At 44.3% G+C, this 26,459-nt stretch overlaps 2 protein-coding genes across 2 annotated transcripts; one reads left to right on the forward strand and one right to left on the reverse strand.

Annotated features, from left to right (window-relative positions):
- Positions 1–2,238: 2,238 nt before the first annotated feature.
- On the reverse strand, positions 2,239–16,223 carry ppp1r16a (protein phosphatase 1, regulatory subunit 16A). The gene is made up of 11 exons (XM_070986597.1): positions 16,116–16,223; positions 7,684–8,781; positions 7,137–7,207; positions 5,973–6,118; positions 5,552–5,655; positions 5,243–5,367; positions 4,857–4,982; positions 4,697–4,772; positions 4,356–4,485; positions 4,095–4,257; positions 2,239–3,991 (listed from the first exon to the last, which is right to left on the reverse strand). Exons 2-11 carry the CDS (start codon positions 7,928–7,930, stop codon positions 3,452–3,454), a joined length of 1,728 nt encoding a protein of 575 aa, XP_070842698.1. The 5' UTR covers positions 7,931–8,781; positions 16,116–16,223; the 3' UTR covers positions 2,239–3,451.
- Positions 16,224–20,485: 4,262 nt separating this feature from the next.
- foxh1 (forkhead box H1) lies at positions 20,486–25,305 on the forward strand. Its single transcript, XM_070986496.1, has 3 exons — positions 20,486–20,950; positions 22,919–23,023; positions 23,312–25,305. The coding sequence occupies exons 1-3, from the start codon at positions 20,486–20,488 to the stop codon at positions 24,269–24,271; spliced, it is 1,530 nt and encodes a 509-aa protein (XP_070842597.1). The 3' UTR covers positions 24,272–25,305.
- The last annotated feature ends 1,154 nt before the right edge of the window (positions 25,306–26,459 follow it).

Raw genomic sequence — 26,459 nt, forward strand, 5'->3', positions numbered from 1 at the left:
TAGGTAACATAACACTGAAATATTGCTTTACCAAGTGAATATGGCTGACTTGTCAGTTGCTCATCCAGCAGATATGGAGCAACATTAGCATTACTTGAAATTGTATTTAGCCATCTGACCAAATATTCAGTCACCCTTTAGCTCTGTTTTGGTCTCCACCAGCTCCTGAGAAAAATATCTGTCTCCTTGGGCAGCTAAATACTTAACTATGTTCACCAGCTGGCTGCTGACTTTGCCATTTAAGAAAGCTTCCAGTCGCTGATTACAGCATTAAGAGTGAATCAAAACACTAAAGCTGAACTCAGCCATCATTAATTTTATCATTTAGACGTGTGCTTCTCATACTGTGACATGAAAATGTCTTTTGTGGAAAAAGGTCTATTCCTATAAAAATATTGACAGCAGCATGTAGCCCGTTGCTGGGGCCCAACAGAAACTTCTTGCTGCAGGTCCTTGGGGGTCAGGTTTATCTGGTTTCAGTGTTATATCAATGGACCGGTACCTATGCAATAATGTTTAAGCATCATGGTAATACTAGGACTAATCAAGCTAATTTTAACTACTTTACCTATCGTATGGCGTTTTAATTAAACAATATTTTCTAAGAAAATTGTACTGTAGTAATCAAGTAAATGATTTGTTGCTCTTTGGCAATTGTGTTTTGAACCATGACACTTGTGTCCTTGTACAGTAGAAGGATTAAGTTGTCTCAAAAAGCATGAACAGGTTTACATTGGGGCTTTGTATTTGCCCCTGTGTGCACAACTCTGCCTGGGTGTGCTGCATTGGTCTTGGTCATGGAGCAGCATGATTTGTCAGGGGTCTCTTAATCTGTCATGTGCTTTGCATTATGAACAAGGAGATTTTGAGAAAAGACCCTTGGATTGCACATTCTCTTCATTTAGCCCACTTGTTAATACAATAATGTTGACTGATAGTGTTTTCTGTGGAGCCGCCCTTTGTGGTTGGGGTTAGGAGTCGCAGAGATGACCGGGTGGGGTTAAGGGGACAGACTAAAAAACAGTTTTGGCATGAAAATGAGGGGCAGTCAGAGATCAGCAGTTTATCATGAGCCATCTCTGTGTTTCCTAGCCTGGTATATGGTTCCTGGCACCTCTCAGATCTTTATTAAGCCAGTCTGAACATAAAGTGGTGTGTCATAATGTCACACCAGCCTCTGCCCTTACAAGGATATTAAACCTGCATCAGAAGAGCAACCAAATAAAGACTAGAGAGGGCAGGATATTTTAGAAGTGAGATGCTGATATGTAAAAATCCTCCTTTGTCTGCCTTCTGTTTGGGTAAGAGAGAGAGAGCTGTAGAATTAACAGTGTGCTGGTGTGTGAGACAGACAGGATGTGAGACAGAGAAACCCCAGATGTCTTGGAAAGGGGTTGGGAAAGACATTTGATATCCCCAACTAAACTGGTTCACAAGGAGGCATGTGATGCCCCTGTGTTTTTTGGGTGTCACGCAGTGGCTGCATCACACGACACAGTGTCCAGTTATCCTATAGCTAATTTTAAAAGACGGATCAACATCACATAACAGATAATACTTTAAAGCGGGGTCTCTAGGCACTCCAATATAGACATGTCAAGACAAACTGGACCTGTCTTAACTGCTCAGTGGCCTTGGCTAACAGTCAAAACATGTCTGAACATAAGCAGGTTCCATTTTTAAACACACCCTGTGCACAACTGTTACCCAGATCACAGACATGTCTAGGACTGTTACACAGACCCTGTGTGCATGTGTGTGCATGTTGAGGGTAGAGGAGAAATTCTCTGCATCTTAAAAGAAAACCGCGAGAACAAGTTTTCAAAGACAAGGCAGCACCTTGTAGTAACATAACAACCTGAAAGAGGGCTGATACAGTTTTATCTACTTGTAATGCGTGCAGAGCTTGAGTGCAGGGGAGTGCCTACTATGTGTGTCATATGCTGCTCTGGCAGACGGATCAGAACGGGCTGTGACATTCAAGATGTGCTGAAAGATAGCGTGATGTAACATGTCAAGGCACTGGGGGCTAAGTGTGTAAAATGTGCAGCTGCTCAATTTTATCACAAGGGGGAGACATCCTCACCTTCAGGTATGAGGTCAGTGATCTCATCTGCTCTAACCATAAGGCGATTCGACCCCAAACTGGCCAAAGACACACAAATAATACCCATCGACATGAGCGGTTACAACGGCCATAACACAAGACCACGTGCATTAAAAATACAAAAATAATTTGTGAAAACATTGTTTTTATGTTTTGTTTTTCTAAACAGGGCTCAGTAAAAATCACTAACAAAACTGAAATGCAATACAGAAATTGGAGTGCGCTGACAGCACATTAAGTTGGAGTCCATGTCTGACAGATCATTTGATCCCACGGCTCTTCAAACTGAGATGTGGGACTTTGTGCAAGCAATGCAAACCTATATCAAATCTGCCACCTAAAGAAGGCACCAACCTTTGACAAATAATCATATGACAAGTTTACTTGGTTTCACAATAAAATTATATATCGTCTCTTGATAAATATCTCGCCTTCACACTTTCATCTTTAAAAATTTGTCCAACAACTGTACAACGTAAGCCATATTCAGTTTCAGACAGAATAAATAATGTGATTCCATTCAGAGAATAGAAAAATAGAAATACTGACAGAAAAATAAAAAAAACTAGAGGTGATAATGATGAGCTGAATAATTTATCCACTGATTTAAATATAGATTAGCTCAGATTCCTTTATAGACAAACACTTAATTTACAAATTGCAACATTACAAATATTGAAATGTAGGCTTTTTGTGCACTGGAAAAGTTACAAAAAAAAAACCCTTCACTATATTTTCATCCCAAGAAAAAAAAAAATCAAGCAAGGAAACAGTCCTTTGTGTAAATGTGAATTCAGAATCGCTATACTGTATACTGAAACTATCATGACCAAGCAATCTCCCAACCACAAAAAATAACTCTTGCCTATAATGTAAATCTATGCAAACGGTGATGACGTACCCTTCGTTGCCCTCAGTAAAGAAAACAAGTTTAACCTCATTCTTCATTCAAAACAAATCATACTGAGCTCTCAGTTCAATTTCATTCAGCTTTACATGGATACTGAGTAAATATTTGCTTCTGACTGCAACACAAGACTCCGTCGTTCTCCTCTGAGTCATTAAATGGACATCAGATGTGCAGCCCGGAAGTAAGAGGGAGTTTATGGAATGCTCGGATCTTTAGTGTAAAGTGTTCGTCATGTTGATCAGAAAACTTTTAGGGTTAAATAGAAACGCAGCATAGCTCAAACCCTCATTGGCATGTGGCCTTAACTTACAGTCTTCAGTGATTTCAAGCATGTGTGTTTTGAAAGGTTTTTGCCACTTTGGAGTGTTAACATGCCCAGCTTCTATACTCTTTAGGCAGTATGTGTGTTTAAGTGTGTGTGTGCGTCCGGCTGGCTACATCAGTCCGCAGCAAGGCTCCTTTTTGTTAGGCTGGTCCTCCTCAGGGGCTCGGAGCTTCAGCAGCGGAGGATCTCCGCTGGCTGGGGTGAAGTACACCTGGCTCGGGGAGGCCACCTCCTCTGTGTTGGGGGTCATTTGGAACTCTGGCTGAGCCTGAGTGGTAGCTGCCTCAGCCGCTGCAACAGAAGGCTCCTCCTCTAAGGAAGGAGGCAAGGGAGGTGGAGGTGCGGGGTATTTATTGAGCTTGGCAGCTGCCCGCTGGCGTTTCAGGTCTGCCAGGGTGTGGTGAGATTTCTCCCGAGTCATACTGTCTGCCCCCTCGCCCTCTGCAGACCCAGACCCTAACCCGGCTCCAGATGCAGAGCTCAGCTGGTAAGAGGCGCTGCGCTCCATGCGACCTCCACCACTCCACAGCTCTCCAGGTACAGAGGAGGCCAGAGAAACAGAGGTCCCTCCATTACCTACGCTGGACACAATTTTCCTGTCTGCAGCCTCCAGCTCCTCTAAACGTGACGTGGCTCCCCCACCAGCGACCTTAAACAAAAGAGGGGCATTAAAGAGCATGTGCTGCTTCATCTCTGCAAACCGTGGAGACACATTTTCTTTAAAAGACGTCCACAACACTGAGCTCACTCACCATGGTGGCATGCTGGTTTAGCTCATTGTCTGTTTGTCTGTCCTCGTCCTCGTCCTGTGGCTCTGGCTGTCGGCCGCGCTCCTGCCACACCATGGCCTCTTTGTGGTGCTCCCGCCGGTAAAGGCTGGAGCGCTCATTCACACTGACACGGCGCACCACTTTACTGTATAGACAAATGAGAGAGAGCACAGTAAAGCACTAAACGGCTCCAACCTTGAGTGTACATTTTCACCTCTACACCCTGCCCTCACCCCCCCTCACCCTCTGCTGCCAGTGCTGGAGGCCCGTCTTTGCAGTGTGCCCTTCTGCCGGTCCTGGCTCTTCATGATGGCGTCATGTTTGTGCTTCAGGTCCATCAGTTTGGCTCTGACCTCTTCATCCATACACACATCTGAGAAGGCAGGAAAGGTTTAGACACTGGAGGCTATTAAAGGAAAAATGCTAACAAGAAAGCTATAATTGAGAGACATTAAAGAAACAGGTCAGGATAATTAGTTCCTCTTTTAAAAGAGGCTGTTAATACACTTGAGGCATGGAATTAGCTTCACATCATTAAAGGTGAAAGGTACGGTCATTCATTATTTTGGGACCCAGAGCCTTACCCAGAGGAGTCTCCTCCAGGACAGACTTGCTGTTTAAACTGGCTCCGTGGGCCACCAGCAGCTCCACCATTTGGATCTATGGAGTAAATACAAACACTATTGATGGAGCATCCCAGGAAAGTGGAAGGTTTTTATGTTTTGGTTTGTATGCAGCACTTACTTGTCCCCAGCAGGAGGCAGCGTGTAGTGGCGTCCAGCCATCAGAGTCCTTCATCTCCACCTGAGCCCTGTGCTCTAGCAACAGTTCCGCCACAGATGTGTAGCCGTTGGCAGATGCTATATGGAGCTGGGAGAGATGTTCAGCATCGATCATTTAAGTGTTGACCTAGAGAGGCACCTTATGTAAAATACGACTTCCAAAGGCAGATTTATACTCTTGATTTAGTCCAGACCTTAATTTCTTGGCAGAGCTTTATCTTCTACATCTTCTAGTGTAAAAGTAGCATGGGATCACAAACATTTTAAGTCCCTAGCCTACCTCATCCTAATTAATAACTTTTATCTTTGATTGTCTTTAACTATACAGTGCATGTCCCTCTGTCTCACCAGTGTGGCTCCATTATTGTCCTGTGAGTTTAAGTCTGCTCCGCTCTCAACCAGAGCCCGAACGTCAGCCAGCATTGCCATCTCTTTAGCCCCGCGACATTCATCTATACGGTCCTGAGTTATCCCTACACAGACACAATGATACCAGATAGCATGTGGACACAAATGGCTTAAACTTCATGCACCTCTTTTCCTCTGACCTGTTAAAATTAGCTTTGAGCTCTAAGGGGAAGATTAAATAACTTTCAATGCTCTTAAAAGACACTCCAACAATTCAATAGCAGCTTTGATTTGACTCAGCTTACTGACCCTGTTCAGCCATAACCATCTCCAGCAGCTCAAGGGTGGCCTCATCCTCACAGAGGTCATAGGGCATGTTGCCATCCGCATTGACAGCCAGCAGATCAGCCCCACTACAAGCACAAATACACAAAGGTACGCACAGACATATGCAAAAACAAATGAATTAGAGTACTACACAGTGACACACCCTGATGTATTGATCCACTCAAGAATATTCACACACTTGCAAAGTGTTTTGAGAGTCAAACTGCAGCCACATTTGCATTGTTTATGTCTCGTCACGAAGCCGTTCTGCCTGAAGGATAAAACGGCTTCTGTATTTCTACATTTTTATTTTTACTATCATGACAGCAGAACAAACTTTGTATGGTAGAAAGGATGCATAAATGTGGGGCTGAAGCTGAGGGAAACTGATGGGAAAACTCACGCCTGGATCAGGAGCTGCACCAGTCCAGTATGTCCACAGGTGGCAGCAGCATGCAGCGGTGTCCACAGCTCACTGTCACAGGCGTTCACACAGGCACCAGCATCCAGCAGGCACTGCACTATCTCCACAAAGTCATCAATGCAGCACTGAGAGGGCAAAAGTAGACATGCATGAAAATGCAGATACACATGAATGCAAAGGGACGTACAGATGGAACACAAAACAGGCACAGACAATGACAGAAAGCATATACTGTAGGCGAACAAACACAGATGGATAAATCTATACATGATTATTTATGGCAACTAGTACACAGGCTTGTGTGATAGAAAACATTTGCATGTGTGGCCCAGCCCTCTGCTGTGTAAATACCAACTTTTCCAAGGGGAAGAGCAAAGTCACCTGCGTTTATAAAGAGTTCTCTGTGCTCGCGAACACCCCTCTCCTGAATTTATAGCAGCGTGTGCGGAACTTAAAAAGAGAAATTAACGACACAGAGAGCCAAACAGGAAGGGAGAGAGAGTGAAACATCATAAAGATTTGTGCTTATGATGCTTAATCTTCTGACTGAGTCTGACTATTATGTTCAAGAAAGGAACGTAAGCTCAAGCAAGTTGTCCTCACTCCTCACAACACTGGCCCTCACGCTGCAACGGTGGGAATGAATCAGAGCGTTCATGTAAACTGACTAAAGATAAGTTACGGTTCAGACAAAGCAAAGGCAAACAGCACTTAGTGAGCTGACAGCGCACACAATATGAACACACACGCTGCACAAAAGGTGACCTGCCTCATCAAGGGCAGTCGCAAAGTGTTTGAAGTGTAATCCCGTCTATTACATGGCTCCTCTTGTGTGAGCTGCTGAACATGCGGGAGTGGGCACCTGACACTTAATGGCCTAAATGCTAGACGTGTCTCGGTTATGAAAACCAAATTTGCTTCTGCATCTGAACACATCACGAGATATTTCCAGATGTTGGAGTTCCAGAGTTTTTCTGGTGTTTTGTGACACACAGGTGGCAAAAGGGCAATTTTCCTTAACCCTGTGAGCTTCGTTCCATGTCACCACATCACCTGGTGAGGGATCATGACTTTGTCACTGCACTGGCAACTCCTACAACTATGTGTGGGTGTGTGTGTGTGTGGGTGTGTGTGTGTGTTTACCTGATGTAGGGCCGTCAGTCCATCCTCATTGACCAGATCTGGGCTGACGCCACTGTTAAGCAACTCCCTCACTAGAAGAAGCACAAGCATCCACGTGCACACACATAGACAAAGAGCATTATGATTGACCAGCTGGGCAGAGTCCAGCTGGTCATTACAACACTTGGCACAAATCAGTCTGCCCTAAATAGATATAAGAAACGACACCAGTTTTATTGGCCTCTACTGTATAATTAGCCTTAATCCTCCAGCTGACAATAACACCACTGAAAACAAGTATGACGTCTCCTGTATAAATTATGCATCAATCACTTCCTTTGAATCGTGTGTTTTACAGCCAATGGCTGATGAGTGCTTATGTCTGAGGTCACAGTAGCCCGTCTTTTACAGTAGGGCTGCTTTCACTGCACCAAATGGAAGGCTCTCTGACATGACTTTCTTCTGTGTGTGTGTGTGTGTGTGTGTGTGTGTGTGTGTGTGTGTGTGTGTGTGTGTGTGTGTGTGTGTGTGTGTGTGTGTGTGTGTGTGTGTGTGTTTTTCTACCAACCCTCCTCCACGTCATTGCGTGCAGCTGCATCTAGCAGGGTGATGGCGTCTGGGAATTTAATTTTGGTGGTGCGCGTCTTCTTCTTATCTGCTTTGGCCCTCGACCCTCGTCCTGCATCCTTCTCCATCTGCGCCCAAGACTTCAGCTGCTGAGCGCGACGCTTCTGGGCGTGCTTCAGGCGTTCGGTGGCACTCAGGCGCCCGACCGTGGCCATCTCGGCCAGCAGCTCGCTGTGATCTGCCGCCATGCCAGCACAACACTCGGGGCTGTCCTGGCGGCTTTGCTTCTATATTCCTGTTTGTGTCTCTTAGTCCATGAGGGTATTAAATATGACTTTCAAAATTTCTCATACGCCTCCCTGGTGCCTCTTAAAGAGGCCCTTCAGTTAGGCCAAACAGGCCTATGTTAGGGCCTGTGGGAAAGCCCAAAAGATGGTGCAGTTTATGTGTAAAAATGTCCAAATTATGATGTAACAAAGCAGCTTATCTGGTGCAATCAGGTGACAGATATCTCCATGATTTCAGAAGAAAGCAACATGTAGAATATCTGCGGTGTCTCTTTGCCATCTTTCACATGATAACTCTTATCGTGCCTTGGTAAAAAAGGGTGTCCAAAATGTAATCATCCAAGCTGTGGATTGAAACCAACTGTCACTCCTCCCATCCATATCAACTGCGGGTAACTTGGCCGATGATCCACTGGGGGAAAGGAAGACGTGGAGGCAAAAGACTAAAAAAGTAGAGTCAAACTACTCCCCGCTCCATCTGAGCTGCTAATCCTAAGTGCTGGTGACTGTGTCCAAGACTTGGATCCAACAGAGAGGTGAGTTTTTGAGAATCCATAGGGAGAATAAGGTGGCAGAACTGGAAAGTTTAAGCAATCATGAGAAAATGGGCATTTGTAGTATTTACATAAGGACTACTCTAGTAAATGCAGACAGTGCCAGGATTCAAACATCCTTTGGTGGTGAGTGGAGGCTATTCCGAGGTCAACTTGGCGTTGTTATTGGTGCACTTTCTGGCAGGTCTTCAGCAGAAGAAAGCTGGGTGCAAAGGTTTCAATGATTCGTCCCACAAAGATTTCGTCTTCTGTCTGCGACTGTGGGCAGGGAGAGAGGAGGAAAAAAGGCAGGGAGAAAAAAAGAGTGCTGTGTTACAGTATAATGTACACACACTGCTCTCCTAATCCTGTTATCTTTAACCCCTGAGCTCCTTCCCCCTACTCCCTCCTCTCCCACTCCTCTCCCAAAGGAAACCTGAGACGGTGGGACGCTTTTCATTAATGATTGACACACCCTGCAGCCCAACACGCACTGCGCCACTATTGGCATACACACAGGGCAAGACTGAGAGAGGGGGTGCTGCGGAAAAGCCACTAAATAGCTGGTATGTGACATGATTCAGTGCAAGTACTAACCCTGGCAACATCGGTCAGCAAGACCGCTCTCGTTACCTTTCGTTAACTTCCCAGGTGAGTTACGCGGCTCACACTCACTCGGCTCTTTCCAGGCTACTCATTTATTATTTAGGCCCGGGCCTGTGAGCGCTGAGAGGAAGGTCAACTCGAGGCACTCAGTGAGATAGAGAGTGACTGACAAGACAGCAGTCCTGGGCCACAGAGCCACTGCCAGCTGCCTGAAAAGGTGGGAGGTGGGTGGACCACAGTGCTCCATAAATCAGCTGATTAGATTGCAAAGAGATGGATGGTGGTTCATAATAAGCAGGTTGCAGTTGCAGGGTTCCTCTTTGGTTTGATAACTGGACTGGACCTACCAGTCCCAGCTTCCATTAGGTCTCCTACCTGGGCAACTAAAATCTTAATAGTTCATGCTTTGGGGGTAGGCAGACTTTTGTCAATTGTTCCTTCCTTCTATTTTTAGGATATATAACCTGTAACCCTTTGTCACAGGCCACAATGTAAGGATTTCCTTTGACTGAGGTAACTGCTCAACTCTCGCCCACAGACTGGCAGGCCACTTCATTGATCATTCACACAAAGCACACATGGACTTGGAACGCACAGGACCCAGACATGGATTATGAAGGTTCATTTATCATGCCTGTGATCCATGATGCAGCTTTCTTAAAGCTGTCTTCCTCCTATAGGAAAGAAACCGTTGTATCCAAAGTCCATGTTCAAGTTAAAAGGTTGACAGGGAACAAATGTGTTACATGCCAAACCCCTGAGGAACAATTAAAGCCACACACAGTTAGCAGTCTCGCCTGTTTTTGGCCTGTGTTCTCAACCAAAGTTCACAAATTAAAAAGCGAGCATGTTTTGTGGTATTTGAAGGGGCTTTAAAGGGAGAAAGGATTGCAGAAATAGGGAAAATCCCATCAGGAACTTAACTGTTGTATTAGTGGGATAACATCTGAGAAATCACTGGAATAGAGATCCCAATCTTAAAGGTTAGCGCTCATGAAATGAAACTTGTTTTCATAAAGAATTCCTTCTCATCAGGACATATCTGACTCATGTTTGGTTAGTGCTCATATCAGACTTGATTAGTAAAACAAATCTGCCTGATTAAATGTCAAATGTAGTGGTGAAACTCTGTCTGCCAAACAGGCTGAGACATAAACCACAAAACACGCAGACTGGGCAGTCCGCACGTTACAACACTGCAACTTAATCCACCTGTTGCAGCAATCAGAACTTTCAATTAACGTTTACATTTTTGCAAACAAGACTCTTCCAATGCTCATAATAATATCATACCAGAGTCCATGAACATTTCACAGTTTGCTAAATAGGCTACAACAAAGAAACAGTGTTAAAGATGCTTTCAGCTACAATTTGATGACAGCGGACGTCACAGGGAAACAACTTTTAAGCCTACAGACAACTAATGTGTCCTATTGTCTCAGTCTACTTTACTTTTAGTGCCACTCACGGATCATGTGATCATGACAATAAACCGGTGTCATGATCCTGAACCCTTGTTCAGAACATACTGCCTCACCTGACTCCAGGATCTGTGCTGAGCCTCTTACACTGTACACTGAGCTGTAAGCGCAGGGTCACAGTGTGTTGCATTAACATACAGAAAACCAGCTAACTTACTTCTCTGAGATCTGTGAAGCTTAAATTGATCATAAAGCGTTTTAAGGTGCAAATGGCAATGTTGTTAATTCTGTGTGAAGTTGGATAAGAGACTTGGTGTTTCTTTAAAACAGGAAAAGAAAGTGAAGCATTGTGAAGTCATTTCACATATTTACATGTAAACCCACTTCTAGCTCTTGTTGAAAGCATCAGGGTACTTTAAAGAACAGCAACAACCGACACAAAGCCTTTCTTTCTCTCAAAGATCTAATCTCTCCAAAAACTTGACAAAAATCTCATTAAGAAATCAAGTTTCTGCCTGATGGCAAGTTAAATAACATTAAAAATCCACAGACTCCTTTAAGTGTTTCTTAATGGACCACAATAGACCTCACGGAGGCTGTGACAGCGAGCTGAGTTAGATTGCACCTGCTGATATGCTGGTACATTAGTCGAGCAATAAGGTGTGCAGAATGTGGTTCCATAAAATTATTTCATGGCTCATTGGTTCGGCAAATGGCGATAGCAAATAGGTTTACTCATTACATAACATGAGATTATAAGGGGGAAAAAGCTGTTACGAGGCATGCACACTGTCATACGGACCAACTCTGACACAAAGTCACATTTATGCAGATGTCTGTCTGTCTGTCTGTCTGTCTGTCTGTCTGTCTGTCTGTCTGTCTGTCTGTCTGTCTGTCTCATAACACATTTGCATGTGCTAACACTCGGAGCTCAGGACAGGACAATGCTTCCTGTCTTGGCAGAGCGAGCCAGGCAACTCAAATCTCAGCCAAAGCCAATCAGTGCGGGGTATAGGGGGAACGTTGAAACAGAGGCACTGTGAAGTTCCCTGCTGGAGTCTTGCTGGTCTTGGTACACAAGCATGAAAGAGTCATGATGTTCCAGCAGGACCACAGGTGCAAATAAACATACTTGGTGTTTAGCAGTCAGATCCACCCAACCCTGCAATCCAGGCTTAGCAGTGCTGTCTTTTAAACATCAGCGGAACTTGAACCGACAACTACCTGAAGGCAGGCTCTGGGTGTTTATCTGTGTAGCTTGTTGTTACAGACTCCTGCTGTGCGGAGGAGCCTCGTGCGAGCGCACACCAGTCACCACTCCTCCGTTCTCTCCCCTCTCTGGGTTTCGCCTCTGTGAACCAACACTTTAACAAAAGAGTTTGCATCAAAAGTCGCATGTGTTCTTATTTTAAGTTTTACTCTGTCTTAACTATAGCCTTTCAGTCCAGTATATGCTTTAAAGCCTGAAAGTGGAGACAAGCCTGAGAGTAGCCTCCTGGACTGTGTAGTTGAAGGCCATCATTTGAATGTAACTAAAAGCAAACGCCAAGATGTGGTGAAAAAGAAAGAGAAAATTCAAGATCCTCTCAGCATGAGGTTGCCGTCTTGGTCTCACAGACTACCAGCTGAGTCGGTCTCAGCCTGTTGTCTGGCACTAATCAGCCTACTGGACCTCACACACCACCTGCAGCAAACTGGTGGCAAGAGAGGAAGACGAACAGCTATTGCATTTCTCGGCGAATTTCATTTGGTTGACAGCACCATCATGTTAAAATCAGACAGTCAGCTCTACATGTGGAACTTTGCTCCAAATACAAATCAAACAAACAGAGAGAAATCTATTAGATAAGGCAATTTCTACACCAACAAGAGCAGCAACAATAATTATTATGAACAAACTAAGTGACCTACCACTTATATCTACATGCCCATGCATAACAGCAAACAAATTATCACTTCGGGTGAAAGTAATTAAATCAATTCGATGATGATTGGAAAAAAATAATGCAGAAAAAAATCCCATTAATTTCTCTGTGATGCTGTGATCTTACCTCATCTGTGTCCTGTACTGCAACAGGTTGATGAACTTGTGGTCTGCTTTCAGTGGATGCAGCGATGTAAACTAGCATGTCATTAGTCTCGCAGTCTAGTTTTGTCCCGAATAAAATAAGCTCCTGCACAAATGGGGAATTGGCTGAACCGTGTAAGAGCCTTGTGATGCTCTGAGTCAGACAGAGCCCAGACAGACGGGAAAAGACGAGGTGAGATCATCGATATTGTACAAACTCTGGCGTGGCAGCACGGGGCATGCACGCTGACAAATGTGACTACATGTTTTGTGTGTTTGGAAAAACTGTCCCTGCATCAATCTGTACACATTTGACTTTTTCCACCTAATGACCCAACAGGAAGGGCGGTCTACAGCTGCTGAGGAACATAAACTTTCATTCAGCAGCTGGAATGAATAGACCACTATGAACACTACACACACACACACACACACACACACAAGGTGAAACTCATACATTCATCAAGTGGGTGGTACCCTAGGTGCACAGGCTGAATTCACAAGAGCACAACAGCAAAAACTCCTGCTCAGCCTTAAATCTGGCCACAGTGGAAATAGGCACAACGCCGCTGTGTGCTTCATTCATGGTTTGCCATCATGAAATGACAGCGCTCAGCACCAGCAGCCCCAGTGTGCTGTTTGGTGTGACCTGCAGGACCTTCTCGTTCATTGAAACAAACAATGCTGAGTCAATGCAGCTTGATGATTCGGGAATGATCCTGCCTGCTAACTGAACTAATGCCAAGTTACCTAATCTGCCTGCTGAATATTCAGAAAGGTTGTTTTTTTCCTGTTATTGTGCAACTTGCAATTAATCTAGAAAGGAAGCAGAGCCGAAGGTGGTCATTATTTGATTAGTTGTTGGTGCATCAGCTGCAGCTCTTGAAAGGACGACAGAGAATGACTGAAAAGAAAGCAGGAGGGGGGGATCTACTTGAGAAGAGGTGGGCACATTAAGTCCTGTCATGTGTAATGGTTTGAGCTGCTCCATATAATCACTCAGCAATCTCAGCAATGCCACGGAGCAGCCAGAGCGGGGAGAGAGCAAGAGGCCAGTGGAAAACCAGAGAGTGTGGATGCATGCTGCAAACATATCAGATTTGGAGATATGTAGACAAACAAAGAGTCGCTGCTGTTATCTGGAGGACAGGACACAGAATGAGAGGGCAAGAGGAAGTGGAGGAAAGAATCCGAAGGAGACAGAGGAGAATATGAGGAGGAAGGATGGGGAGGAGACAGACAGACTAGCCTACCTCAACTCCTCTGACTGTTTCTGAGCAGGAAGTAGGGTCATGTCATGCAGGCACAGATGTTGAGAGAAAAACAGGGATAAACTATCTTTAACTGGTGCCCACAGGATGTATTTGACATCCGCCTGCAGAATCTCTCACATTTAAACATGCAGCACACGAGCCGTGCCTTGGTCAAGAAAGACAGAGAGAAATGAGGGGGAGTTCATGCACATGAGAAGGAATGTAATCCCCAGCCAAACCTTCACAAATACAGCTTGACCTTTAAAGAACAGCTCGAGTCATCAGACTTGTTAGAATTATTTCATCATGAGGACAAAACTATATTAGGATTTCAGGGAAAGGTTTTTGGAATGATCACCTCATGCTACACAGGCCCCTGTCTCTCTGTAGTATCTCATAAAGTCAGATCACAGGGGTTAGAGTCCACTAAAGAGTAAGTGTAGAGTTGAAATGTAATATGATCTTTTCATGATTTCCTCCCAGATCTTTCATACCATGAAAGACTGTGTGTGCTGTCACACTGTGCACCAAGGAGCCTGCAAACTTATCTTGGGCTATATTGTGAAACCTGCAAATATTTGACCATACATACCAAGGAAATGCTTTTGAAGTGGTACTTTGACCACACATGGTAATCCTTGTTAGCAAGACCGGCAAGGCTGGCTTGCCAAAAACAGATAACTTGTGAGTTTATTTAGGTCAATGATGTATCATTAAAGCCAAATAACTACAGTATACTATCCAGTCAGTGATCGACAGAGGAAAACCAAACACCGAAACAAACAAAAATCAGCAAAAATCAATGATAGTAACTTTTTCTTTCCATGAAACAAGAAGTTTAGGGTTGCAAATTAGTCTGCAAATTATTTTTATGATGAGTCAATTAATGGACCCAAACATTTTCAGTTTACTGTCACATATGGCGAAGAAAGCTAGGTGAAGAGGCATAATTGCTTGATAAATGGGAAAAAAAAAAAATGTTTACTATCAAAATACCTGCTGATTCGCTTTCTCTCAAACAACTATTTGATGAATGGGATAATTGTTTCATCTCTGTAGAAGATACCAGGGTTGGCAAAGGAACATGATTAGCTGTGCATGTGATCCACTACAATAACCCTACACTATGCGATGCTTGTAATGTTTATATTTTACTGTGTGTGTCAAAGAGGCCAAAGAGTAAACTCCATTAAACTCTACTGCCTTTGTCAGTAACACCCAAAGCTTTGGAAGACACTACCTAAGAAACATCAGGGAAGCCAGCTCGCTAAATATCTTTATTTCATTACTACTATTCAGTGGGTTTTATTCTCCATCCTACTGTACTTTTTAATGCTCTAGTCCTGTTAATATATTCATTCCATGTATTTTCATGTGGAGCTGCAATCCTCATGTGAAAGGCGCTGTCCACATAAAGTTATTATTATAACTGAAATGCATGCGGTTTTCATTTTAGACTGCATGTTATTGTCTTTATTATTCTGTCCACCCACATTTCAATATGAATCAATTTCACTGCAGGGCTTCAGCACGGGGTGGCATTGGACCTATCCGACACCATGAGCTGCAGCCTGCACTCTTTAAGACACTTTAAGCGTCATATAGCTCGTATTTATGTCCGCTCATGCACCACTGATAGTAGTAAGACTTTGCACTTGTTGCAAAGCTGCTGTGACAGTCCACCTGAATGAAAGGCCAACCTAAACCATAACTACCCTGTAATAATTTAACATTTTGGTCCAAACACTATAAATGGCTTTAAAAAAAATTTAACAAAACAACAACAACAACAACAATGGAAGAGTTTGCTCTTGTCCCCATATTGTGTAGGATTAGCTGTGAGCAGCAGATTAGCTAACCTACCTAGCGGTTCGCCGACAGGCTCAACAGGTGGCTAGTCTGACAGGTAACGTAAGCAGTTCATTTAACCTACCTGGCTCCATTCATCATCGTGCCCGGGTGCGGATAAAGTTAATACCAGCGAGTTTATCCTCTGTGGGCGACTCTTACTTGTTAAAAAATGACAAGAACACTTGTTGAGCAGCGATAAAGTCGGCTACCACTGATGTTGTGTCATGCTAACGTTACCTTAGCCCCAGGTTAGCTTACTTCTCAGCCACACGGCAGCAGCCGGAGTCGTGCTGCTGTTTAAGTGAATTAAACGTTACGTCGCTTTAACGGCAGCTCAGTTTAAACCGAGTTAAACCGAGCAGGAGGCACAATATCGGCGTTAAGTGAGAGAAAACAATGTGACCGCATCTTTACCTGTTGAGGTGACTGACGGCGGTGGCTCCCGTGCAGATCCGCGGCTGTGAAACTGAATCAGCTGCTGTCCCCTGCTCCTGCTCCTGCTCCAGCCAGCCCTCAGGGGAAATGCTTCACCATAACAACCGGACCTGCGCCCTCTCCTCCCGCAGCGCAGCCGCCGCCAGAGGGCGACAAAGCCCGCAGGCTGTGGTGCGTGAGTGTCCGCTCAGTGTAAGAACTTCAGGGATTGGTCAGAGAGACGAAGCCTAAACAAGTGGCTTTCTACAATCTGGATTACTCTCACTCAGTTGCTCTGATACTGAGAAGGAGTTTGAATCACAGGGTTTGAGCTAAAACAGTAAAAGCATCTATCTTAAACCTGGACCGTGGAACTTACAGCATTTGGTTACCAAACTTTAGGGGTACTGGTGTCAGTAAAGAGTGAAAAGATCAGAAATATATTATGGAGCAAAACCATGTAGGGCTTTAAAAATAATAAAAAGAAATTGAATTCCAAAAGGAACAGAGAGCAAATGAAATCCAGCCAAAATGAAGAGACATGATCTCTGTGTCCAGTGTTTGTCCAAAGCCTTGCTGCTGCGTTCTGCACCAAACATAGACGAGCAATAACTGCATCACTAAAGAAAGGGGGTCAGTGCTTATGTAACATGTATTTGTATTATCTGTAGCAGCAGTAGAAGGAAATAGTGAGGAGGAGAGCACCCAAGCCTTGTTTATTTAGCTGAATGTAAAGGGCCTCTTGGTTATAGTCTCAACAAAAGGCTGAACACACTCTCCTTTAACATCCTCATAAGTAAACATCAAATGAACAATGTCAACCAACTGTACAGTTGTACAGAGTTGAAGCAGTTCAACTAGTTTCTTAATCCAAAGGAAACTCCCAGCAGCATCAGAATCGGCTGCTGATACCTCGAAACAGATAGACAGTGATGACCCACTGGTCAGCTGACCCCTGCAGTGAACTGACCAACCAACACTGCAGTGACACTGCACAGACGCAGTGAGCAAACAGCTTGGGAGCATGAGGTACTGTTTTATCTCTGGTCCTCAGGGGAATGCACAATGCAGACCTTTATAGTGCTTAAAACATAGGAACAGTTGCATGGAATGTAAGCATAGGCTAATGATAACAAATGAAACATCTCTGCTAAAAGGTCAGTTCACCCAAATAACCTAAGAGCTCATTTTCTCACTTCCCTCCAGTGGTTTCAAGTTGTATAGACCAATTTGTGCACATACAGTTTTGTTTTTATGTGCCCAGATTTATACATATCCATCTTTGAGATGTCTGCATTCACTGTGATAGCTAATTGGATTTCATTGATTAAAAAATGACATTTTAAAAAAAAATCAACAGCAACTCATCTTTCCAGAAAACAGAGTGAAGACTGATTTGAATCATCTGCAGACTTTGCTGGGAACAGTTTCCATTGAAACCTCTGACTGTGTGTTCTGTGGAGAAACTGGGACACCGTGTCTGACAGGAGATGTTGCGATTTAATTTTTGAAATAATGTGACCTTCTCAGGTGTCTGAGTACCTCCATTCGACTGCGGTGGTGGCAGAAACAGATTCAGACTGATATCTCAAAAGCTGCATGGCTAGATATCACAAGATGAAAGCAAAAAAAAAGTGAAAGAATCAAGCCTCACAATGGAGCTTAATACAGTGTGCAAGGTGCAGACACCTCTGCTGGGTACAGACTCTAAGCTTGGTTCAGAAATACCTCAATTTCAGAGTCAAGAGATCAAGAATCTTTGATGTAGGTTTTCAATATGCAGAACAAGTCTTTTGGTGTATATTAAAAAACTTCATCAAGCTGCACATCACTGGAGGCTGCCGCTCAGTATCATTTAGACATAATAGCAACAGCCATGCTGCCATAGTGCAGTGAATGTATTGTGCATTGTCCTTGTTAGATAAGCAATAAAAAGAAATAAAACTTCATTCCCCCTCATCCTCTCAGTTTCAGGATGCATCTCCAGGCAGTCTCGGAGGGATTTGTCCAGACACAATCAGCCTATGTGAACAGCATCGTCCTTGCTGCTATCCTATTCATGTGGTTTCCCATTCTTCTCATGCGCGACTCACTAATCCAGGCAAAACCTATTAACTGGCTCCCCAGCAGACAGGAAAAGATAGACTGACAGTTTGTATTTAAATCAGCGTGTTTTGCACCGAGCACTTCTCCACGTGAGGGCATGTAAATTGGGTCCAAACACTGAGAATGGAGCGTGATGGGTTTGCCTGTACATGTTTAATTTTCTGGCTCACTTAGAGAAAGAAAATTCTCTCTTTGTCAAAGAGCATCAAATTCACCTCTTGACCAGAAAAGGCACTCTCGGTGACTGCTTGATTTCCTGAGACCAGTCATGCTTATTTTAAGAGTTTTGGGTGAAACCACTAGAGGGGGACAGACTTTGTGGAATGTGCAACAGTCTGTGGCAACCAGAGAAGAAAATCAGCTCAGGAAGTCGCAGCAGGTGAAGGAGGTGATCCAGGGAAAGCAATCTGACCTGGAAAACAAGTTCAAACGTTTTGTATTTTACTGCAAAAATTGCAAAAGCTAAAAATTCACGTGGTAAGTTCACACCATACTTTATGAAAACGTTTCCAGGGATTCTGTGCTCCTGATTCCTGTGGTCCTCTTTATTTCAGCAATCACCTGATAAACAGGGTTAATTGGACATTTAAAAGCTGAATTACGGAGATGCTGTTTGGTGTCATCAAATGCTCAGTCGTGCTTTAAATTGAAGGTGAATCCATGTTATAGGTAGGCCACACACTTAATGTCAAATATAGGTTATTTGTCACTTAATTATGGATTAAGCAGCAGTTTCAGTTGTGTGAAATCGATTAGAGAAGCCTCACACAATGTGAAAATCCATTTGATTTGAGAAAGCTGCGTTTCGTTATCTTGTCAGATGTAATGTATTTATTATTGGAATAAAAAGGACTGAATAAATACCCATAAATTAAACTTCTGCGCTCAGTGGCAGTGTGTGTGCTCAGTGGAAAGTAACTGTAGGTTGTTGATTCTTAGATTTAGCAGAGTAGTTTTTATTTGGGAGATATCTTGAGGCTGTTTGCCGCACAACAGTTCGGGAAAACATGATTGCTCCTGTTTAAGGTGTGAATGTCCTACCCAACAACGACACTTAGCAGCTTGTAAGCGCCAGAAAACCCACAAATGGTGTTGAATGGCCCCTGTATTTCCTCACTTGCTAAGCAGCTTCGTTGGGATGGAACAGTCTCCAGCTTGTCAGTGGGGTTCTTTCTAATCCAACTTGTTTTCACTGTCTTGCTGGGAAGAAAGCGTTTGCACATTAGCACTACGTTAACTTGAACAAAAGACGAACATTCCCGAAACTGAGTTTTTCAGCGCCGAATGACATCCTGCATAGTCACAGGGAGACCCTACTGTGCGCAAATCACCCCCGACCATTGCGCGCTGCGCACCACCAAATTATTTATTCTGCATCTTGCAATTACAATTCGTAGATTCTCCTCAAAATAGAACAGCCTGTTTCATGGGTTTGCATTTGAATGCCTTGCTCTCTGGAACAGGGCTAACCTGCATCAGCTGCTCGGCTCCTGTTCAATGTTCCCCACAATCTAAAAGGGATTCCAATGGCGCAAATAATTTAGAAGCGAAATCATTTAATGCACTTTATGTTAGGGAAGGATTCCTAAATTACACATACCGCCTTCTTACCGTTTCAGCGTTTGTATATTAGCCATTCCGTTTGTATATTGCTCACCAAAATTGTTGATTACAAGTAAGCTTCAGTCGAAAATAACCCCTTGCACCCTCCCCATCCCCCACAAGTTTTGCTTTTCACCTCTGCGCTGTCGAGTGTCACTCTCGAGTAGAAGTTCTTCATGATTATATAGTTAAGACAGCAAGTTATGTGCTTTCATTGGATATAGCAATCTGGAGATGTTGGCATCGTCCTTGGAGTTGTTTGTTTTACGTCCAAATACGCACTTAATGCTTTAGGCCTCCGTGCGTAAAACTTCTAAGCACTGATTCCAGAACAAACTCGGAATTTCTGCGTTTTAAGTGGCATGTTGATATTATCATAAGGGTTATTTACAGGTTTACTGTCTTTCTCTCGCCCCTCCTCGTACACAGACCCTCCCCAGCCCCCCGCGGCGATCAGTCATTCTGCTCTGAGATAACGCGTCATTCTCCCTTCGATTACACAGCGGGATTTACATGAAACTGTTAATTGTTTGCTCTTCAAATAGAGTCAGCCTGGAGCCAGCAGTCTGCCAGAAGTTAAGGACCGACTCTTTGACCTCCCTCCCCCCTCTCCGTGCTCCTGTCCGAACGTGCGGACCGACCTTCCCCCCTGGCTGATCAACATGACAAAGCACTGGCCGGATCAGAACCTCTTGGCGCACCCCTCTCTGTCCCAACTTGGAGAGCACCGCGACCATCAACTTGACTTCCATAGCAATGAGCAGCAGAGTTTTCCTCCCCGCGGAGTAGCGCGGAGCACTCCAGCTCTACAGTGGTCTCAGCACCCGGCTCAGATGGTTCCTCAGCAGCCCCCGCGTCTGGAGAAGCCCGCTGCGCACCCCGAACACCTCACCAGTGCCGCGACATTCATGGATAAATCCGTACCACCGTGCTCATCATACCCAAATCCTCAAGATGCCCACTTCAAAAAGGAAACCATCACTCCAGACTCGTGGAACACTGAACGCGAGAAGGGCGGTGGGAAGAAAAAGAACTATCAGCGGTATCCAAAACCACCGTACTCATACCTTGCTATGATTGCAATGGTTATTCAGAGGTCACCAGAAAAGAAACTGACGTTATCGGAGGTAAGGATGGATTTCTATTGCATGTATTTGAGTACCTATTTCTATACTGCAGGTAATTTGGGTCGAGGTGGCGCATGGTATGTTTTACGCACGGTGCTTCTGATCACTTTATTCCTGTATATATATTGAAACGAATCGCAAGTGAAACACAGGACTGTATAGTTTATTTATAGTGTAAGGAAAGTACAATGATCCGACCCGGGTTTTGACCCGGAACACACACACACTCTAATAATAATGATAATAATAATAATGATGATGATAATAATGATAATATCAACAACCCGGGCCGGAGCAGTAGCCGAGGTCCGACCCGGGACACACAGACACACTAATGATAACTATGATAACAACAGCTGGGTCGAGGCAGCTTGAATTAAAGGCATGAATCAGTTTTTCAGCATCCGACCCGGGATCCGACCCGGTACCTACCTGGGACCGACTCGGTAATTTTCCGGGACACTGTCCCGGTAAAGTTCCGGGTCGGTCCCGGCAATGACCCGGAAAATTTCCGGGTCGGTCCGGCAATGTCCCGGAAAATTTCCGGGTCGGTTCCGGAAAATTTCCGGGTCCGACCCGGGAATGTCCCGGAAAATTTCCGGGTCGGTCCCGGGTAAGTTCCGGGACTTCACCGGGACCGACCCGGAATTTTCCCGGGATCCGACCCGGGACTTACCAGTGTCCGAGCCGGGACTAGACCCGGGATCCAACACGGGACACACAAACACTAATATAACAACCCCTGCCGGGATCCGACACGACACACACACACACACACACACACACACACACACACACACACAAAAATAATGATAATAGTGATAACAGTGATAATAATAATAGCCACCCGGACCGGGATCAGTCCCGGGATCTGACCCAGAACACACACAAATGATAGTGATAACAGTTACAGGAAGTCAGTGCACTAAATTGCTAGTACGTTAGAGCAGCGGTCCCCAACCACCATTTGGTACCGGGCCGCACAGAGAGACTGAACAAAAAATATTTTAGTGATCATCAGAGTCTGAAAGAAGTTTTATTTTGAAAATCAGGTGCATCCGCCTGTGCCTCCGTACACATGTCAAAGCGCCTGTCCCGGTCACGTGATACGGTATTTAAAAAAGTAAGCCCACAAGCTAGCAAAAATGTCTTTGGAGAGCTTCTTCGGAAAGGGGAAAAGGCCAAATGATGAGACAGAAGAAGAAGAGCCTACGACTTGCAAGAAAAAGAAAGCTGCTTTTGAAGACAGTATCAGCAGTCCTACTTAAAATCCGGGTTTATCGCTTCAGGTGTTTCTCACGCATCCAGCCCGCTCTGTGTAATATGTGGCGACAGGCTCGCAAATGAGACAATGAAGCCTTCTCGTTGAAGAGAAACAAGCGCAGGGCTCTTACTAATTACAACAAATACATTCAGTGTAATGGTGAGTTGTATTTTAAATAATTTGTTTTTATTCGTTTCTATGCCGGTCCGGCAAATCATTGCTTTACGTGAAACCGCTCCGTGGCGCAAAAAAGGTTGGGGATCGCTGATTTAAATGACATGAAGTGACACAAAACAGCAGCCTCCTGGTGACACTTGAATGTCTGCCACCCCTGCCATTCTTGGTTTGCTTTGATAAGGTTGGCCTACAGTGAAACCAGACACTGATGTGTATCAGGAAAGTGATAAGATATACAGTTTATGGTAAAATCACGTTTCAGTTGGCCAGGTACTTCGTAACTATTCTGATGTTAAACTGTAAAAGTGCTGCCGATACAACTTGAATTGTAAGTTTATATCATAAAGAACTTTTAAGTGAAGTCACAGCATGCACTCCTGCACTAACTAACTTTCAAACTCTAAAATCAATGTGACTGCATCAGTGTGTATGAAGATAGCACTGGCCTGGATAACACACACAGTGAAATACAGAGACGACGAGCATCCTCTTCAGACAGACACACTGACACTTCTGTTTATTTCTAGATCCTCAAGGAGATCAGCACTCTCTTCCCATTCTTTAAAGGAAACTACAAGGGCTGGAGGGACTCAGTGCGACACAACCTCTCCTCTTATGACTGCTTTGTGAAGGTATGTATTGAAACTGGTCAACTATCAGTCTTTTGAGTCATATCAGTGGGCTCGATGGAAAGAGTTCAACCTAACATTTAGATTATTCTGACCTGAGGTTTGTGATCGTGTTTGTGCACTGCAGAAATGTGCTCTGCTGGCTTTGAATTGAACCTAAAAATCAGTTTTAAGCGTTTATCTTTTATCCATTGTTATTGTGATGGTTTACTGTGAAACTAGACCAGTCCTGTCTGACTAGGTTGTCAGGCCTTGTGCTTATCTCACTCTCCATCCTCCCTCCACCTGTAGGTGCTGAAGGATCCAGGTAAGCCCCAGGGCAAAGGCAACTTCTGGGCAGTGGAGTTGAGCTGTGTTCCTCTGGAGCTCCTCAAGAGGCAAAACACAGCTGTGTCACGGCAGGATGAGACGATCTTTGCCCAGGATCTGGCCCCCTACATCCTACAGGGACAGAAGCCAGAATCTGAGCCACCCCCTGCCCCCGTCACCCTCCCTCCTATGCACACCAGAAACACCTCCCCACCACAGGAGGATTTGTTCCGACCCAAGCTGGACTCATCCTTCGCCATAGACTCCCTGCTGCACAGCCTGCGGCCACCTAGCACCTCTGGGGATGTGGATGTGTCTACCAGGGACTGCTGGGGCAAGGTGGAGCGCTCTCGGTCTTCGCCACCTCCCCGACCTCGCTACGCCTCCTCTGCTCGCAGTGCCTCGGCCAGCTCTGCCAGCCCAGCCTCCACCTCCTCTGATGAGGAATGGAAAGGGATGTCCCTGTCTGGGAAGCGTGTTCCTCTTGATGGTGAAGCTGGATCAGATGGATACGAGGACTACAGACCGCCACTGCACAAATCAGCCCGACGGGAGGCTGTTGCGCCTCCATGGGAGCTCCCTACCTCCTACGCCAAATACGCTCCCCCCAATGCTGTTGCGCCACCCAGCATGCGGTTCAGTGGAGGTCCTCTGGTGCCCCTGCATGGCGGACTTCCTCTTTACGGCTACAGTAGCTCTCCGGTGGCGCCTGGTCACTTCTTAGGTCATGCCTATTGGCCCATCCTCCCCAGTGGACGAGTTTCTGTCCAAGCCCCTCCCCTCATCATGGACCTGGACAACATGTTGCAATCTGTGCCTCCCAATAAGACTGTGTTTGATGTGCTGGTACCAGCCAATCAGAACTCTCACACACATCATCAACCACCTGGTCAGTACACCCTGCAGAACGGGCCTCCCTTAAACAGGTACCCTCAGTACTGACTGACTCTGAGACACTGACTCCTTCACTCATACTGAGCTGTCACTCAAAAACGCACAGATGCTAAACCACCGCGAGGGAAGGACAGGAGGTTTGAGCAAGAGCCACACAGGAAGTACACTTCTTCTACAAATTCTCCTAAACTGTGAGACTAAAGTGTCAATCACTACCTCCAGCTCAAGAAATGTTGTACATTGCTGAGCTATAGACAATGCAATAGATGGTGTTTTTCTCTTTTTAAGGTCAAGATTTTGAAAAATAAAGTAAGCATTACATGGTTTTATCGGAGAAAATGTGCCTCAAACAGCTATACAACAAATATCTACGTCAGTCCTTCAGTGAAAGGGAGCGTGTGCTGCTGCAGGCTCTTTGCACTGCCAATCGTATTTGCACTGTTTTTTTATTCCCATGTGTTTGTTTACACCCGCTGCGACTGCTGAATGTAATGTTGGATTTAATCTTGAATCTTACAGTCATGTGAAAACCTAACAGTGATGAGCTGGACTCTAGATGGTGCACACATTAAAAATGAAGCTAAAAACTTTTTCTGCCTTTTAAACAGAATATAGGATCGTTTGGTGAATAATTTGCATAATGTCATTGAAAACCTCATTTTTTCCCTTCGTGGGGGTGTCTGTGTGCACAGATCAGTGTATACGCACATTTGTGTTATTGTTTGTGGTCAGTCTGTGGAAGTGCTGCATGTTCTCAGGACATTGAAGACAATCAATCACTATACAGCTCCCAGTATCTACCTCAGGTTTTTAATGGACTGGGACGTGTCGCACTGCTGGTTATTTGCACTATAAAACCATCGAAAGGAATTTGCTTGTAAATGTCTGCCTACTTTGACGGTTGAATGTTTTGTTAGTTTTTTTGCCTTTTTCCTGTGGTCTTATTAAAAGGTTTGTGCAGCTCAGAAGTTTAAGTATCTAAAGGTTATGAGTTAAACAGGGTCTGTAGTAAAATGCTGTTTATTTGAACTGTGCTGCTCAGTGTTGTATAAGGCAACAAGTAAACTGAAACCGCACAATCTTAAACAAATTTGTTCTTTTTTTATGGTGTGTGTGTGTGTGTGTTGGATTCTACTGAATCGCTTAAACATTCATATCTTACTCAGTTTTAGCATGTTTGTTCAGATAAGACTTATTTAGAAGAAGAAGAATTGAAGTAGCAACATCAGGAGGTCACTTCATTTTGAACCCTTCTGGTATAATTGTTTCAATGCAAGACCTACAGTATAATGTTGAAAACGACTGAACAGCCTCCCTCCTCCACCATTATCTCTGCCGTGAAGTCATTTGGTGACTAAAATGTGAAGCAGCTTGAGTAAAAGTAGCAATACCACTTCAAGGGAAAATGGTTAATTTTAACAGTTTTCAATTAGGAATCAAAACATACAACGTTAATATGAACAGCTGGTAAAATAACATTGAAAGTGCTTGAATTTCTCTCAAAAGGCAGCACAAAGCCTGACAGGTATCAAAATTAAAGTGTCTTCATGCAGAAAAAACCTCTTCTCAGTGTTACACTGTATGATATAATTACTGACGAATTAATGTATTCATGAGTAACATTTTCTCAAACTAATTTTGAGTTTTATATTTTGTTTTTCTCAATTAAAAAGAACAAGAATTCCCTCTAAAATGTAGTGAGACACATAGTTTAAGTAAAGTACCTCAAATGATGAGACATTTCTAGTTAATTCGATCTTTGAGGGCTTTGAATATCAGTTTATCTGCTCTTTTTTTCCCCAGTATACGTTTTGCGTTCGTGTACTTCACAGCTGACTATTTGCACCATCTATTTTCCTGCCCTACAAAAGCCATTAGTTGTTCTGTGACTCACACTCATGTAGAGCCTTACTAATGGCATGCTGTTCTAATTTTACCAACAATACATTGTGTGGATGCTTTTCCATCTACAGACAGATTGACTGATGTGAGCGTTGCCATTCTCTGTTTCACAAAGTTTTACTGGATTGAACTGTGGATACTTTAGTGCAGGCATAAGGACTTTCTCCAGGTTCACGCTCAGTCTCCCATTCTCCCTCAATGAGAGCGCAAATCCCCCCCAAAAACAGAGATTGTTCCAGGCAGCAGCGGGGGGTGAGTCTCAAACCCTCTCAGTATGATAGATTGTTTTACCACAGGAATTGTGATCTATAAACAAGGAAACTATCTTTGAGCG

This window comes from Chaetodon trifascialis, chromosome 18 (assembly GCF_039877785.1).
Source record: "Chaetodon trifascialis isolate fChaTrf1 chromosome 18, fChaTrf1.hap1, whole genome shotgun sequence".
NCBI classification, from domain to species: domain Eukaryota; kingdom Metazoa; phylum Chordata; class Actinopteri; order Chaetodontiformes; family Chaetodontidae; genus Chaetodon; species Chaetodon trifascialis.